General features: G+C 40.8%; 1 protein-coding gene across 3 annotated transcripts in view; it reads right to left on the bottom strand.

The window, feature by feature from the left end:
- The window catches only part of gria4b (glutamate receptor, ionotropic, AMPA 4b), a 109,381-nt gene that overhangs the window by 39,897 nt on the left and 53,060 nt on the right, over positions 1 to 16,424 (bottom strand). For all 3 annotated transcript variants that reach the window (XM_054626192.1, XM_054626193.1, XM_054626195.1), the window contains exons 3-7: positions 15,681 to 15,920; positions 9,220 to 9,404; positions 5,400 to 5,453; positions 3,795 to 3,953; positions 283 to 450 (exon numbers count right to left, since the gene is read on the bottom strand). In XM_054626192.1, coding sequence (XP_054482167.1) covers positions 283 to 450; positions 3,795 to 3,953; positions 5,400 to 5,453; positions 9,220 to 9,404; positions 15,681 to 15,920 — 806 coding nt within the window. The remainder of the gene's footprint in view (positions 1 to 282; positions 451 to 3,794; positions 3,954 to 5,399; positions 5,454 to 9,219; positions 9,405 to 15,680; positions 15,921 to 16,424) is intronic.

Below are 16,424 nucleotides of genomic sequence, written 5' to 3'. Positions count from 1 at the left end.
ACAAATAGAAAATTGAACCTGCTGCTATATGTTGTTTATTTAAACTGCTTTAAAACAGAGAGCTTATAATGACAATTTGTTTTTTTAGGGGGAGTTACATGCTATAACTATTTCTGAATGAAGTGTAGGAAGAACATTTTTTCTCATCCATGTTTCTTTTGGTACTGTGGAGTATTAGTTTAAAGGATTTTGGAAGTAAGGGAGAAGGAAGTAAGTTGAGTCTCCTCCAGTCTGAGCATCAGTTTAGATCAATGTGTGATTTCTTATCCTTCGGTCTCTCACCTGTTTTAGAGTACGCTCCATGTCGATGCCTTGGTTCCACGGGGCGGCGGGGTTTGCCAGACAGTCGCCGGCGTTCCCCCGTCTGGAAATGTCTACCTTCTGTCTGCGAAGGTTCCTGAAGGCCTCGGCCATCACCATCACCCCGTCGTATGTCAGCGCTGATGTGTACTGGAAGACAGGAGGAAGTGGTAAGAGATACATACGTTAACGTGTGTGGGCACTGCTGGGTTATGTGCAGCTTTCTGGAACAACTGAACATCACATAAACACACTGCAGTAGGAATTATGGTTCCACTCTGGCCTGTTAGATTTAAATAATGGATGCTCCGTCTGATTTGTAAATTACAGTCTTTGTAACCTGCAGGCCAACCTCCTTCCTCTTTCTGTTTTGGGTACATACAGTGCCGGGGGGTGGAGACACACTAAGAAAAAGTATGCGGCAAATTAAATACAGATTTAGCTGGACGGACAAAATGTTCTGCAATATTTGCTGGTCAGATCTCCTTAAAAACAATCTGTGTAAGGCTGCCTCTGAGAGCACGCTGAGTTTCTGCAGGGCCAAAGCAGTATGTTGTAACGGCCGGGGTGTAGCAAAAAGGCAGCCTTATTTTACTCTGCCCATTATTTTCTGGAAATGGAAAGGAGAAGAGGGAGGGAGCATATTCCCAACAGTGTAAGATTTTGAGTTGTCTCTGATTATTTGCGTCTTGAAGAATCACTCTCTCCATCACAAGCCATACATTTCCCTAAAACTCACCTCCGGCGTGGCAGAAAATTAATTCAGTGAATTGACAAACGGCAGGAAGATGGAGCTTGAGCCGGGGAAAAAGAAAGGGGAAAAGGGGAATGTGTAGTCCAGCAGGGTAGCAGTCTGGCATTAATTATCCCTGCTAGCAGGAGTTCATTAACTTTGCCTCCGGCCGGGGGTGAATCCTATTCATTAGCCCACTGCTCACTGTGACATTATGGCTCTCTACAGAGACTGCTGCACTCTATCCCCCTGTTACTCTTTGACAAGCTGCCCAAAGTAGCACACACAAACAACCGAGGTGCCGCATAAACTCACTAAGAGTCAAGACCATCTGCACAGCTGTTAGAGAAATGAACATTGACAGGGTGACATGAGGGAGTTGATTAATTCTGCAGTCATGATTTATAGACACAGTGAAATAAAACATATTTTGCTAGTTTTAATCTTGTGTCCCTGTATGAATTGTTCATTCACCTCGTAATCTGCCAAATAAATGTAAATAAAAAAAATCAGCATCAGAGTAATTGTTACATGAAAAATGTCTTTTCTCTTTCTGTAAAATGGTTTCAAATGTTTCATGACTCATCCTGCACCCTGGGGCTTTAACAGAAAATCCTCCTATCAAATGACACTTTTGGGCAACTAGCATTATGAGGAGATAAGAAGAGATATGTGTTTCCATTTCCAAAACATTGTGGCTGAAGTCTAATTTATTCCAGGCAAACTTTGCAGATTTCCAGCTGGCTCTGTGTCACTGCATTACAGGCAGAACATGCAGATGAATGTCCGCCGGATGACGAAAAAAAGTTTTATCAGCTGATTAGCGGGGAGCTGGGGTGATGGTGGCATGGAGGGAGGCTGTTTGCTTGTGCTGCTTGCTCTGCAGTGACACAGAGCCAGCTGGAAATCTGCAAAGTTTGCTTTTAATCTTCCCTCGTCCTCCTCCTCATCTAACATCAGGTGAGGGAGCTTTGTGTGTGTGTGTGTGTGTGTGTGTGTGTGTGTGTGTGTGTGTGTGTGTGTGTGTGTGTGTGTGTGTGTGTGTGTGTGTGTGTGTGTGTGTGTGTGTGTGTGTGGAGCCAGCAGTCCTCTGCGCCTTTATGAAGTTTAACTCTTCTATTAAGTGGTCCAATCAAATGCAAAGGATTTTTAAAAAACTCCTCTTCTAACTGTACACCACTAATATTCCGAAAGACTAAAGACTCTCAACATCTGGGACAATAAAGCTTGATAAAACAAAAAAAAAAGCTTATGAAATAAGCATATTAATACCAGGTTTACAAAAAGATCTTAATCAGATGTTACTGTCAGGGTTCCATGTGCAGATACTGATTACATGTTTAAACCAAGCGGAAATGGGGTCTCCAAAGCTCGCTCTCATACAGTACAGTACAGGAAGGGCTCATTCATTTATTTATTGGAACTTATAAAACACTACACATAACATTTGTCTTTCTAAAGTGAGTAAACATGCCAGAGGAAGGCCCAAACTCACCGGTAGTGTTAATTTATTGTTAGAAAGAAAGACTCACTGTGGCTCGGGCTGTGGACAAGCGTAATAGGGAGCAGGGTAATTTAGTCTGAGTGGATTTTCAGGAGAGGGAGCAATTCATCAAGAAATGGAATAGGGATAAACACACACACACACACACACTGCACCTCATGTGATATTGCCCTGTGGTGTAAACTTTTAATTTGAACCCCCCCCCCCCCCGATCCATCAGACACACATACTACACACTGCTTGACTCGCACCGTTTCCACTCCACTGCATCTGGTTTTCAAAACAGAAATCTTTGTAGGACACAGATTTGCAAGGTTTGCTGACCACCATGGCGTGAGGCCTTCTTGCCACAGTGCCATTTGTAATCTGCGTGCATGAAAAGAATCTAAAGTGGGTCAGTCCGTCACATCTCTGCAGATGACAGCGGTGGACAAAGCGGAGCAGATTGCCGCTGCCGATGATGCTGCCTGTTCCTTGTCTGCACACGCTCATGAGTATGTTTTTATCTGAGTTTGTTATTCATTATTTTTTGCATCAAGCTGCTGCTTCTGTCTGCACACCATGCAAACACGCTACTGCTATATATTCATACCCTTTTCATCTTATCTGGCACTGTCCTTTCTTGAAATATTATTACTTTCTTTGCTGCATCTGCTATTTTTTTTTGCTGTTGCAACAACTCCAGTCACCCCAGAGGAACCATTAAAGAGCCGTAGCTTTGCTTGTTTAAGCCCATTGACTACAAATAGCATGTGATTTACATGACCGCCCACTATTCATAAGAACACATGCCACCAGTTCTCGATACATGTCCCAACCCCCATGTAGCCGTTGGTATTAGCTCATTTCAATAGTCTCTCAAAATCCAATTGTAGAGATTTGAAATTGACCTGAAAGCTCGTAAATAGGATTTGAGAGTTGTAATCTGAACACATGCAAAAGAAGAAACATCTTACACACAGAAGTGATGTACACAGCTGGGACTTGCTTGTTGTTGCCATGGTTTTTGCTAAAGGATAATGGTAGGTTGAAAAGCAGATCTGCATCTGCATGAAAATCAGAACCTTTGTGCAAATGTCTCATCAAATTAGTATTTTTGTGCGCCCTGTAATTGATGTTTCCGTGTAGAACTGTTTGTTTTCCCTGAATCCACCACCAAAGAGGTTTCAGAAGGGTCCCCGCTCACATCTTCAGAATCAAATCACAATCAGATGTTGCATTGCCGATCTGCTTTCTTCTGATTTTGACACCACATACCTTGGGTGGGGCGTCCGATCCCGGGTACTCCCTCTGATCCAGCTTATTCCAGCGCTGCATCAGTTTGATGACCATGGGGTTGCTAAAGTCGACCAGCTGGAAGCCTGTCACGTTGGCGCCACCGTGCATGAAGCGCTCCAGGTTGATGTCCTTAAAACCCTGGAAGGGCAACAAGGAGAAAGAGCAGGCTGAATCCAGGGGTTTGACAGAAATAAATAAGTCAATGACAGAAACAATGAAATCAAAAGATACTCTTTTGGCAGCTGTAGTAGGCATTGATGATTTGACCTCATTATATCTTTGGCCAAGATACTTACAGCTGGCCAGCACTGAGGTACCACTAAACTACTTTTCAAATAAGGGGAATAAGAGCAGGTAAAAAAAAATAGATCTAACTGATCCAGGACAATCATACTAGATATCATATTCATTGGGAGCTGAACATCACAGCAGTCTGTGTCAGACCTCAATCGTTTCCACAGTTAGGAATTGAAGTCTGAACAGTGCTTATATTAAGGGATATGTACAAATTATGCCTTTATACAATACCCACATCCCCATATGTACACTGATAGAATTCCTAGTCGCTGTATTCCCTGCTGTCCATACTGGCCCTGAAGCAATCCTGTCGTAAAGAGATTTCAATAGAGATGGGGGACAAAATACACAGTCCTTATTTTGTATTAAAAAAAAGCATTGAGCGGAAGGTAATATGAAGTTTCAGCAAACATCTTCCAACATTTGAGTCTTTTTGTGGAAAACTTGCTTTCTGTGTTTCACTGCTGAGCTGCAGTGAAGGGTCCATAAATCAAAGAGGGGGATTTCTTCCAAAAGTACTGTCACTTTAGAAGATACACACTTGATGTGATAACTCTCACTGCTAAAGTCTAACTTTAGATTTGGCTGATCTTTAGCGTGACATTTTTGGAAATGGTCTAATACTGAATCTTGGTCAGTGGCCCTTCAAACTATCACGCTCTACACAACCTCTAGTGTCAGTTATGCACATGTCAACTTCCGCTCATTACATGCCTACACTGTCTTTTCATAATAAACAACTTAGTAAGAATGAGAGGCAGATCTACTTGGTTATTTAAAGGAAAAGTTCATGGTTTGGATTAAAATAAGTAGATTTGTTACATAGTTTGGTAGCCTAAGTTCAGTAAAATCACATTACCAACGTAACTTAAAATACGTAAACGTTGACTTTTGCTTTCACACAAGACGTGAACACCTGTCTCCTGGGTTTAGTTGTTTTTTGATCAAACCATTCACCCAAGCCTCTTCCCAAAGGACCTTTATCGTTCTTTATACCATGTCACCTAACTTATTTTAACATGAAGTATTTGGTAGCTAAATTACATAATTAGCTGTTGGTTGGTCAGCCACTTTGGTCCAGTATCAGTGAATCCAGCTAATCGATTTCTGTTATCTGCTTTAGCATCTGTTCCTATAGCCAGATTTTTAAAGATACAGTCAACACCACAACACTGTTTCTATAAATGGACTAAATGGTAAGAATTTATGAGATGACCAGAGAGAGATGTGATAAAGATATGAAGGAAAGAACAAACAAGTAAACCATAAGCAGTACAATCCCCTCACCAGGTTGGCCATGATGTAATGGTAGCCTTTGACATGTTTCCCGACACTGACGATCTGTGAGGGGGCGAAACAGAGCTCAGCGGTAATCCGACTGGATAACAGCATAACATACGTTAATTACATTAAATGATGCATGAGACAGGCAAGTGTGTGCGTGTCAGTCTGGACACAGTGGGAACGTCAAGGTTTAATACATAGAAGACGGGACGTCTAAACAAATGAACGGGCAGTCATGTCAGCATCTCACTGAGGAAGTGAACACTTCACGCTTTCAGAGACAGGACAATGCTTCACGACACTCTAACACACACACACACACACACATATGAGCGCAACCACAGAGCGGTATCTTGGTGAGAAAAACTGATTTTGAAAGCTACAAATCTGCTGGGTTATCCCACTGGACATCCAGACATCCAGTTAATAAGGCCATGAAGTAAACTGGCTTGCTAAGGAAAGCTTTGGCTAATATCAATTCCCCAACAGCTTCACTGCTGTCAAGACCTGAGCAGCAGTTTGTGAAGCTCATCTGTTGGTGAACGCTCACAGCTGCAATATGCAAGCCTAAAAGATTGCTTCTATTAAAGGGTCCATTCATCTAATGGTTATCATTTAGTCAGCTGAAAGTAGTTCTAATCAGAACTATTCACAGTGAGGTCTGTCGATTAGTAACAAGGATGCAATGTCTTTAATGCTGGAGTTAGTGTTTTTAAATTAAAACTGTCAATAGAAATATACGTTTAAGCATCTTTAAAAGGCGAAAGAAAAACACGTCAGATAACCTAAAATAAGGACGTTTACTCAGTATTTGAGAAACCAGAAAGACAATAATTGTTGTCTGGTTTGACAAACACAATCATGTGTTTAGTTTACTGATCTTATACTACATGATTAATGTTTTTTTATGTCCTAAAAATCCAACCACTTAATCATTTGCAGTAAAGGTTCGTATTAATGACAGGACCGTCACAGAAAGAGCCAAATTTAATATTTGGCATCTGCGGGAGAGCAGCGGTGAGCTGGGAAATAATAAGAAGGAAGATGAGTGTTTTCTGTTGGAATCTATTTTTCCGTTAAATCCTTAATTATTAAATCACAGTGCAATGCATTCTGCACTTTCTCATCAATTGAATCTTGTATCTGATTCTAAAAGCCTATCTTATAATGTCCTACAGTGCACAAGCGCAAAATGATGAGACGATAAGTTGGGTCTCTTGTTTGATTCCTATTTGCCCACACACTGTGTGGAAGTGTTTTGCTGGATATTTATAATTCCATCCATGCAGTTGGCATGGAAGCGCTGGTCTGATTATGATTGGGGTTGTGCTGCGCTGTGAGAGAGAAAAATCCTCTCGACAGACTAATCTGATATCAGAAGAATCTCCACAACAACTTAAAATTGTGTCTTTCACAGTGTATTATAAAGCTTATTATTTTGTGCATAGAGATGATAATTAAGTGATACACTTATTTAGACATGCATGTTTGACCTTGTGCTGCTGCAGCCTTAATGTTAATGTGAGGATGACATTCGATTCAGACAATTGTGTCACGCTGGAAATGTTACAGATCTGACCTTGTGACTCTAAATTAAATGGGACTTCGGCATTTAACCAGATATGAAACCAACGTGAAACATTGCTGATAAATGCATATATTCAGCAGTTGTTGGTCTTTTACTATACTACCTAAATTGTCGGCAATTTACAATAATCTAAATTCTCAGGACTTTGCTCTTTCTGTCACAAATTCCCCATGCAGAAATTGAAAGAAAAAGGGATTTTTTTTGCATATTCTGCTTTCTCGACATCAAATATTTTGCAGAGAGACTTGAAATTCAATGAAGTCATTTTGTTGAATGCTTTTGAATCCAAGATGAAAGAATTTGGAGAAGATTCCTTAAAATATCAACGTTATCACATTTCTTTTAGATTTTAGTTCCTTGTAATTTTTGACTCCTTTTGTGTTTTCTTACTGTTACAATGTGTTTTCATGCTGATGCTGCCTGTCCTGGTCAAGTCACCCTTAGAAAAGAGATTCTTAATTTTCCTCTCTGACTCTCCTGGTTAAATAAAGATTAAATAAAATAAATGACAAACCAAGCTGCATGTCTGAAAGGGGGCTTTACAATACCCTTTAGTGACATTTAGTTGCTTTTGACACCTCTTGGACTTTAATTCTAACTTTAAGCCAACACATTTTCAGCTATGATATAGCTTGTAAAACTTGCAAATTAGCATGTCAGCTAATCACATTCCCATCTGTATATGAAATAGGTTTGCATTTAGAGATGTTCTCACATCTGGTTGCTTATATGCTTTGATATGTACTGACCGTGCTGATAATTAGCAGCTAATGAGGCCCAATTATGTATTCAAATCCTTGTCCTTGATCAGAAGATTTTTGGCAAGAAGCAAATATGAACGGGATGACAGTTGGAGTGATTACAGGCTAAAATTGTTGTTCATGTCTTTGGCAGTAACTCGGACCACCGCCTGAACAAAACAGTGCATCATCCCACAAGCTCTAAATATGACTTTCGTATCTACTTATGAGATTTTTTTTTAGCAAATAAGGATGGAGCAGGAAGTCTGCTACTGCGTGGGGCGAATAGACTCTCACACACACATCTGCAGAGTAAATTGTTAGAACTATGACAGATGTTAGAGTGGAGATTTCCTGAATAATTGAACAATTATGGAGACACCAGTTGCCCCGGGGAAAGATGGAGGGATGAGGGGATGAAGAGGAGGAGGAGGAAAGCACACATCATATTCTGAGTGTGCTTATGCCAACTAACACCACCGGAGATCCAAACAGACTGCTCTCACATTCAAAACTTTCTAATTAGCACAAACCTACTAAAAACAAACAAGCAAACAAACAAGCAGTGAGTAAAGTATGCAAAGTATTAACTTCTGCTCTTTGCAGATATTCAGTTTCTGGGATCATGTCATTGCATTTCAGAGAACGGGGAAAAAAGTTAGTATTTTAAGTGATTTTGCTTATTTTATGGTAGGAATATAAAGAGCTTTAGATTTTAAGGTACGCACACAATTACATTCTACGTTCTCATCTCATTTAAGGAGAACAAATATTCTCACCATTATCACTTATCAAATCATTGCCTCTGCAACATTATTATTTTCCTGGAATTCATTGAAAGTTGAATTGAATTGTTGGAGTATAATTTAGATTTTTATAACAACCTTTTCATATTTTTGATCATTAATGCTGAGATCTGGGAAATATGGCTATACCTCGCCTTCGTTCTACAGAGGCCGATTATGCAAACCACTTCACTTGGAGGAATTACATTAAACAGTAATAATCCTGTATGCATTAATACAGCAAGAATGTTAGGTAAAACTTCAACCAGGACGTTTGACTCTAAACTGCATTAATGTATCAAAAGATATGCATATGACCTCAAACAAGGCCATGTATTACTTTTTGCATAATGAATTTCTGAACCATGGAAACTTTCATTAAGGCAAGAAGAGCGACATCATCTCTCATCAAGTCAATGGCATGTGCTGCTGGACTCAGGCAGCGACACTACTGAGCATGTGCAGCAGGCTGCAGGACAGAGAATTAAACCAGGAAGAGATAAAAAAAAGTTGGGAGGCACAACTTTCATTGGAATAAATGGCCGCCATGTTGGAGCCAGATTTAGTTCAACTTTTGCAATGATTGACTCGAATTACCTTCAACATTTTTCTGAACCAGATGTAAGACAAAGATGACTGATGCATCTTTTGAACAGGAAACGCAAAGACACACAAATACCAACTAAATGCTGAGCTCAAGGTGTCATCACCTGTTCCAGCATGTTCTGCAGCCGCTCCGCCTCGAGGTCGATAACGAACTTCTTCTCCTGTCTCCGGTCCAGATCCTCCAGCAGCCGGCGGTAATTGGCATCGTTGAAGTTTTCGACGCAGATGGCGCTGACCTGCCAGTTGTTTTGTCCCGCCTTCTCCATGATGGCCTGCAGGATGGCGTATCCTGATGAAGTCAGAAAGAAGGAAAAGTCACATAGTTGACTATCGGTGTGTTTTGATGCAGATCTTGGTCTATTTCTTATTGCTTGAATAACAGTAAGTGCTCCTTGAATGCTTTTGAGCTGTCACGTAACAACTCTTGGAAATGTTTACTGATTAAATTGCTGATAAACTTCCTGGATGAAATATGGCACATTTGGCCATGTGAAAACATAAAACATATTGCTTATAATTTGCTGATTTGACTCTCAAATTGGCTTCAGTTGACACAACGTCTTTGGCAAGACAACCTCTCCTTCCAATCTAAAAGAAACTGTGCTGAAGCAAATCTCCTCTAAAGCTTTTATGTTTTTCCAACCAGATCCTGGCTTTTCGTCCAGTTGGGGAAACAGGCTTGTCTCCATGAGTCGGCTGTGGCTCTAGACTCTTGACGGGTGGGGGTGGGGGGGGACCCTCGCTGTCAGGTTTGTGTACAAAGAAGATGAGTGTCAGAGAGGAAACTAGGGAGCTGTGAGGGCGGCTGTTCTCCAGCAGGAACAGATGTCCCCCTTAAACGGCCCCTCCTGGTAGCAATCACAATCTGGCAACCCGTCTCCCTTTGCTCCCAATTAGAGGATTAACCTGTGCTCTGGAAAGCAGGCTCCCTCTCCACCTGATCTCTCCCCTCCCCAGCCTCTTGCTTCCCATTAGGGGGATGTCGGTGCCAGGAGAGAATGCTGGTTGACAAGACACACACATGCATGCATCAGAATGTCCTCAGTAACCCCTAAAAGGAAGACCTGGTTCATGACTTTTTGGCTTGAACTGTTGGGAAGCCAGACCCCAAAATGGGACCCAGTTATTCTTCATTTTCTCACTCACGAAAAACGACAATTGGGATTGCATTTTGCAAAAGCTAGTAAAGAAATAAGCTCTTTATTGTACCTGAAGGACTTGTGGGGCAGACACATTTTCATTCTGAGTTTTATATTATGCCATTATTGTAAAACTGACATTAGAGGGATAACAGAAAATGAGAGGAGGGAAAGAGAGAGAGATGGGGAATGAAAGGTCCGGATAGCCGAGTCCGACAATTGCTGGTGGCTATATCTAATAAAAAGCATATCGCAGCTCCTACATGGTCCCTGACAAATAAACAAAATATAAAAACGTAGCGACTCTGTGCAGGGTGGGATGCCACAGGCTTGGCTAAAAATGACTCCCTGTGGAAGCTGCAGCTACTTTGCTGCTATTGACTGAAGTTGTTTCAGCTACAAATGAGCAGCTGTTGTGGCTCCCTGTTAGTGTGAAACATGTCTTTACTCTGCTGTGCTGCTATCCGTGAGGTTTGGCATGGAGTCAACCTTTTTGAAGGTAGCTTTGATGCAATGCTCTTTAAGCACATGGTGGCTACACACATGATATAATGCAAAAAAGACTGAGGCAAAAAAGTCAGCATTCTCACCAGCTGATGAGTCACGTAGAAGACATTTAACTATAACGCAAGGAATATCTGTCCGTCTGTAAAGTTCTTCGGTCAAAATCCACTCTGTTACACCCACTATCTCACCAGATACAAATCAGCAGCTGGTGCGAGTTGCTTGTTCAGTATCTATGGCGTGTCCTATCGTGCCGCATGGCGTACAGAGCGCACGGACAGAAAACCGCAGTGATGGCAGTCAAGGCAAGTAAAGCGTGCTAAGGAGCCAGCTGATTACCAGCTGATAAATGTGTAGCCCCGAGGCTGTATGTGGAGCAGCAGCCAGCCGCAATCAGCATCAGCGTCAAAGACACAGCCGCGGGCCAGTGTGCAGACTAACGCGTTGTTGTGCTGATTGGAGCAGAGCTGGACACTAGATAGGAGAGGAGGGCAAGTGTACATCTGAGGTTTATGTTTGGGATTTGGGATTTCTGCCTCTTTTCTAACTTCCCCCTTCTCCGTTTTGCCGCCTTTACCCTCCGGTGTGATGCATATTGTCGGTGTCCGTCTACAGAGCCTCCATCCGTCCTCCTTCCCTCACTCAGCCAGTCCTTTCCTTTCACCTCTTGCTCTTCGGGGAGAACATAAAGAGGCTTATGCTTTGGATGTGAGCCATTCATCGTGGCCTGAACACACTGCTGCTACCAGTCAATCTGCTCTTCCTTTCCTCCCTTACCTCCTCTTCGGATCCTCTTCTCAATTCATCGCGTCTCTCCTCTCCACATATTTCATGTTCTCTTTTCTTCTACTCGTGTTTCCTCTCCTCCTCATTTTCATTCTCCAGGTTTCTCTTTTTTACCCTCCATGTTTTCTACTTTCCTCTCTTCTTGTGTCCCTTTCTCTAGCTTCCACTCTTCTCCTTTCAATCATCCCTCTTTGTTTTCTCTCCTCTATTTTTCCATTCCCTCTCCTTATTTCATCTCCTTTCCCTTACTACCCTATTGTTTCCTTTCCTTTCATTACCACTGCTCTCCTCTTGTCTACTCTCCTCTCATTCCCTACAGTAGATCCTTGTTTATTCTCCTCTTGTTTTATTTCCCCCCTTTCTTGTTTCCTTTTCTCTCATCCCCTTAGTCTTACCTCCTCCTCTCTCCTTTCCTCCCTTATAGTTTCTAATCCTTTCCTTTCCCTTACGCTCATCTTGGTCCCTTTACCCTTATCTCCTCATCTGTCCTCCTTTCTAGTTTCCTCTCCTATCCTTCAATCTCCTTTCCTCTCTCCTCATTTCCTCTCCTCTACTCTACATACATTTTTCTCCAAAAAATCTCCTGTATTCTTTTCACCTTTATGTATTATTTTGCCTTTGTGAGAGAGTGTGTATGTGTTTCGTGGAATTTGCAGGGAAATCTAAAAGAGACAGCATTCACTACAGCGCTACCGTATCCAGCCCCTCGTCTCCCTGGAGCTTTGATACGGGGAATCAGACTGGCGCTCATTGACTGAGCTCGGCCATGCGTGGGCTGATTCTACATTATAGTCAATACTGGATGAATGCCTGGCCCTGTGTGTGAAAAAAATCCTCAGGCCAAAGTGCTGCAGCCTGTACCCAAAAGCCTCCTGAAAAGCCCTCGCATGTACATACAGAACACTAGTACGCAAGTATACGTGCACACACACACAAAACTCATACCCTCTAACACAGACAGAAGTCCTCATGACATATTTGAGGGGTTTTAAAATATGCATGTCTGCCACTTCAGAAACTGTCTGAGTACACTCCTACTCACACTATCACTTCATGAATAGAGTCTCTAGTACAAAAACTCCACAAGAAATACCCCAAAATACTAAAAATCTCAAGGGCAGTGCCTGCTTCTGCTTTTCCAGGAAAAATTGCAGAAAGAAGGCCGTATGATTTTAAGGATTGTGAAAAATGCTTGTGCAGAAGAGAGATCAAACTAATCGGCTATGAAGCTGGTCGGCAACATAAATGAGTAAACGCACTAAAGGAAAGAAATATTAGACATCAATGAAGATGAAAGACAAGTTATGAAGAAGGAGGATGAATTAAACAGACTTTTGTAATCAATAACCAATACATTTCAGTAAATGTTTCATTATAACAATATGAAACAACTGAAAACTCCAATAAAATCCAACAAAATGCTTTATCAACTATGAAAAAAACATTTTTTTCTGTCCTTGACAGCCAGTGTTTCCCACTGTTAGGATGACAGAAACTTCAACAGAGTGGAAGAAATAAACTGTCAGCCATCAGTCAGTTGAAATAAGCTGCTGCTGCTGACTGATTTCAGCACCACGGACAGAGCTTGAGCAGTTCACCAAACATATAACAGTTTTTTCTGTATGTTTCAATTCTCTTGTAAATTTGTGTTGTGAAATACTTATCTAGAATGACTGGTCAAGGTGTATAGATCATGGTTGGTTTTCTATTTATCAATTTAGGAACTCATCAGCTTTCTGCCTGACAACGGATAAGCCTCTGGTGGAATCCATGCTAACACAGTGTGTGGATGGGTTTGGACAATTATTTAAAAAGTTAAATGATGGACCTGCTGTCTGCGTAAATGTGCGATTTCAGCTGTACATCAGACATTCACTGCCTGAGAGTTTTTTGAATGGTATACTCCGAATATATGAACTGTCCAGTTTGTGCCGGAGTTCATTTGATTGGTTTACAAGAAAGCACATTAAGTTTCTAGTATTTGGAATAATCACAACAGGCACTTTCAAAACAATACACAATAACATCATCTGTATTTCCTCTCACAGACTATTGCTGATCTTAAATCAGTTTTAATGCCAGATAAAAGCAACGCATAAGTGAGCTTGTCTTTCTGTGGGGCAGCACAGTCGTACAGCTAGGAACCTTTGTTGAGTTTTTTTTGGAGTACACTTGATTACATACAAAGAGGTTTTGTTGAGAGGAGAGGAGGCTTTTTACCCAGTGAAGCGTGTACGACCTGAGATAAGAGAAAAAAAGAGACAGGGAATGAGTCGTTCTGCAAGGCGGCCATCCTGATACGCTCCCCACTCTGAAGCTCCTATATAGCCAATCAGCTGAAACACTCACTGCAGTCCCCACAGCAGCAGCGAGAAAGAATGAAAACCCACTGACTACCATCTGGAAAATGTATGAAAGCGAGATTTGGAGATGTGATCCAAGCAGTAGGCCATATCCATTCTGTTCTTGTAATGGAAATGTGACACGGGGGGGTGGAGTAAGTACAAACCTATTGACTCTGTGAGTGTATGTGTGAGGGAGAGGGGGAGGCGAAGACTGGGTGGGTGAAAAGGGAAAAGAAAAAATCCACAGAGAGAGAAACACATATGGTAGTGAGAAATACGAGATCCACGTCCTCAGGAGGGGATTGGAGCCAGAGACAGATGGAGAGAGAAGTCCAACACTACCTACAACACTTCTAACAGCAGCTTCACTGAAATATTGTTGTGGATAAAAAACAGCCATTATTTTAGAAGCACTGCATTCACACCTCTGTGTTTGCTGCCATGTAGCGGGCATGAGGGCAAAGAAACGCTGCATACCTGCTTTCTGACAGATTTATTCCAATTTAATTTAATTTTGAACTAAATAAACTTATAATTAAGATAATGTAATGGTTGGGAGCTGCAGACATTTTAATTCCTTAAAATCGTTTTTTTTTTTTTTACAAAAACAAACCTGCACATAATCCAACAGGTCCTCATACCTGAACAATGAATTCTGCTGTTTTTTCAGCGACAAAAACAACTCTCATGAGCATTTGATGTGCCACCTGTTTCCTTCTGGGACCCAAGCTTTTTTTTAAAAACAAATATGATGTCCTCATATGGGGACAATCGGTTTATTTTACTGTATAACACAATAAAGTTACCATTGTGTTACTGCTGCAAAACAATTTTGATAAGTTTGCAAGCATAGTTTAGGAACATTACATGTCAAAGCCACCAGTTAATTGTGCTTATTAGCTGTTCAACTATAACCTTATATAAACTGTTCAAAGATGTTCATTTCAATGCCTGAACATGGCTGTAACAGAACACAATTGCAACACATCTAAAAGACTTGTGATTTGTCTTTATTATTTGTTATTTTATTGTGTTATTATTGATATTTGTACTATTGTTTGGTTGCTTTTTACCTCCATCTTGCCATAAGGGCCCCTCGGCTTTGGAATGACCTACCGGAGGAGTTAAGGCTTGCAGAATCAGTAATCTCTTTTAAATCACTTCTTAAAACACATTTTTATAGATTGGCTTTTATGTGATGTCGTCGTTTTATTGGTTCATTTTCATTTGGTCTTGGTATTTTATCTTATATTTGTTTACTATATTTTACCATTATCACTTGATTTTATTTTATTTTATTTATTTTATTTATTTTATTTATTTTATTTATTTTATTTATTTTATTTATTTATTTTATTTATTTTATTTATTTTATTTATTTTATTTATTTTATTTGATTGTCACTTGTTATTTCATTTTGTTTCTTATGCACTGTCTTGCTGGCTGGTCTGTCAAAGCACTTTGTAAACCTTGTTTTTAAAAGGTGCTATATAAATAAAGTTATTATTATTATTATTATTATTATTATTATTATTATTATTATTATTATTATTATCTTGTAGTCATTGTAAGTTTTACAAGGCATAATACAAAGAGTCGGAGTACAGACTAAACTAAATATTGTTAGAAGTTTTTTAGGAAGACTCAGTTCACTCAATACTTCAAATGGTTGTTCATTAGATGAGACACACATTTCATTCAAATACAGCACACACACACACGGTGGCACTGCACATCGGTGACTAATATACAAGCGTCCGAAGGCAAAAGCAGTCCATTCTCATCACTCACCCCGGTCGGTGTCGTACAGGAAGACAAATTTGTTCCAGTCGTAGTGGTCGAGGAGGGAAAGGAGCGCCCCTCGGATGGACGGCCGGAGCTGCAGGGTGAACTGGCTCTCTCCTTCGGTGGGGAAGCTGGGCGTGATGAGGGAGATGTGCAGGGCGCTGCAGAACGATGTCAACGTGTGGACCGAGCGCTTGTCGTACAGGCCGAAGATGGCGAAGACGCCGCGGGAGTACTGGGAGCAAACTGGGGAAGAAAAATAAAACAATTAAAAAGATGAGAAGATAGAGCACGTGAAAATTGATACCAAAACATGTTAAGAGATATACAGACAATGAAAGTAGTCAAATGAAGCCAAAGTGGAAAGTTTGTGGACTGGAAACCAAAACAGGTCGGTGCAGCTTTAAACAAAATACATTTATAAGAAATTTTCATTTTCTTATTTGTCGCCAGTGTGAACACAAATCTAATTGTTTCTCCAATAAAGCATCCACACAGTTTTAGGACGTTGTCAGGCTGTGAATCAGTTCACTTATCTTTCATTAAGCACATTTCCCCTGTGATAATTTCATTATGTAGGAGCAAAAACAACAACACACACAATGAGGGCTCATCTCCAGAGAAACAAGATTTTTTTAATTGATAGAAATATTGGCCCAGTGCCAGAGAAATAATGGCAGCACACAGGAAGTGTTGTTTTCAGTTTGCTTTGGATAAATAGAGGGAAGAATTACAACAGGAGCAGTGATA

Source organism: Anoplopoma fimbria, chromosome 24, assembly GCF_027596085.1.
Source record: "Anoplopoma fimbria isolate UVic2021 breed Golden Eagle Sablefish chromosome 24, Afim_UVic_2022, whole genome shotgun sequence".
Lineage (NCBI taxonomy): Eukaryota > Metazoa > Chordata > Actinopteri > Perciformes > Anoplopomatidae > Anoplopoma > Anoplopoma fimbria.
This window is presented reverse-complemented; position numbering and strand designations above follow the sequence as displayed.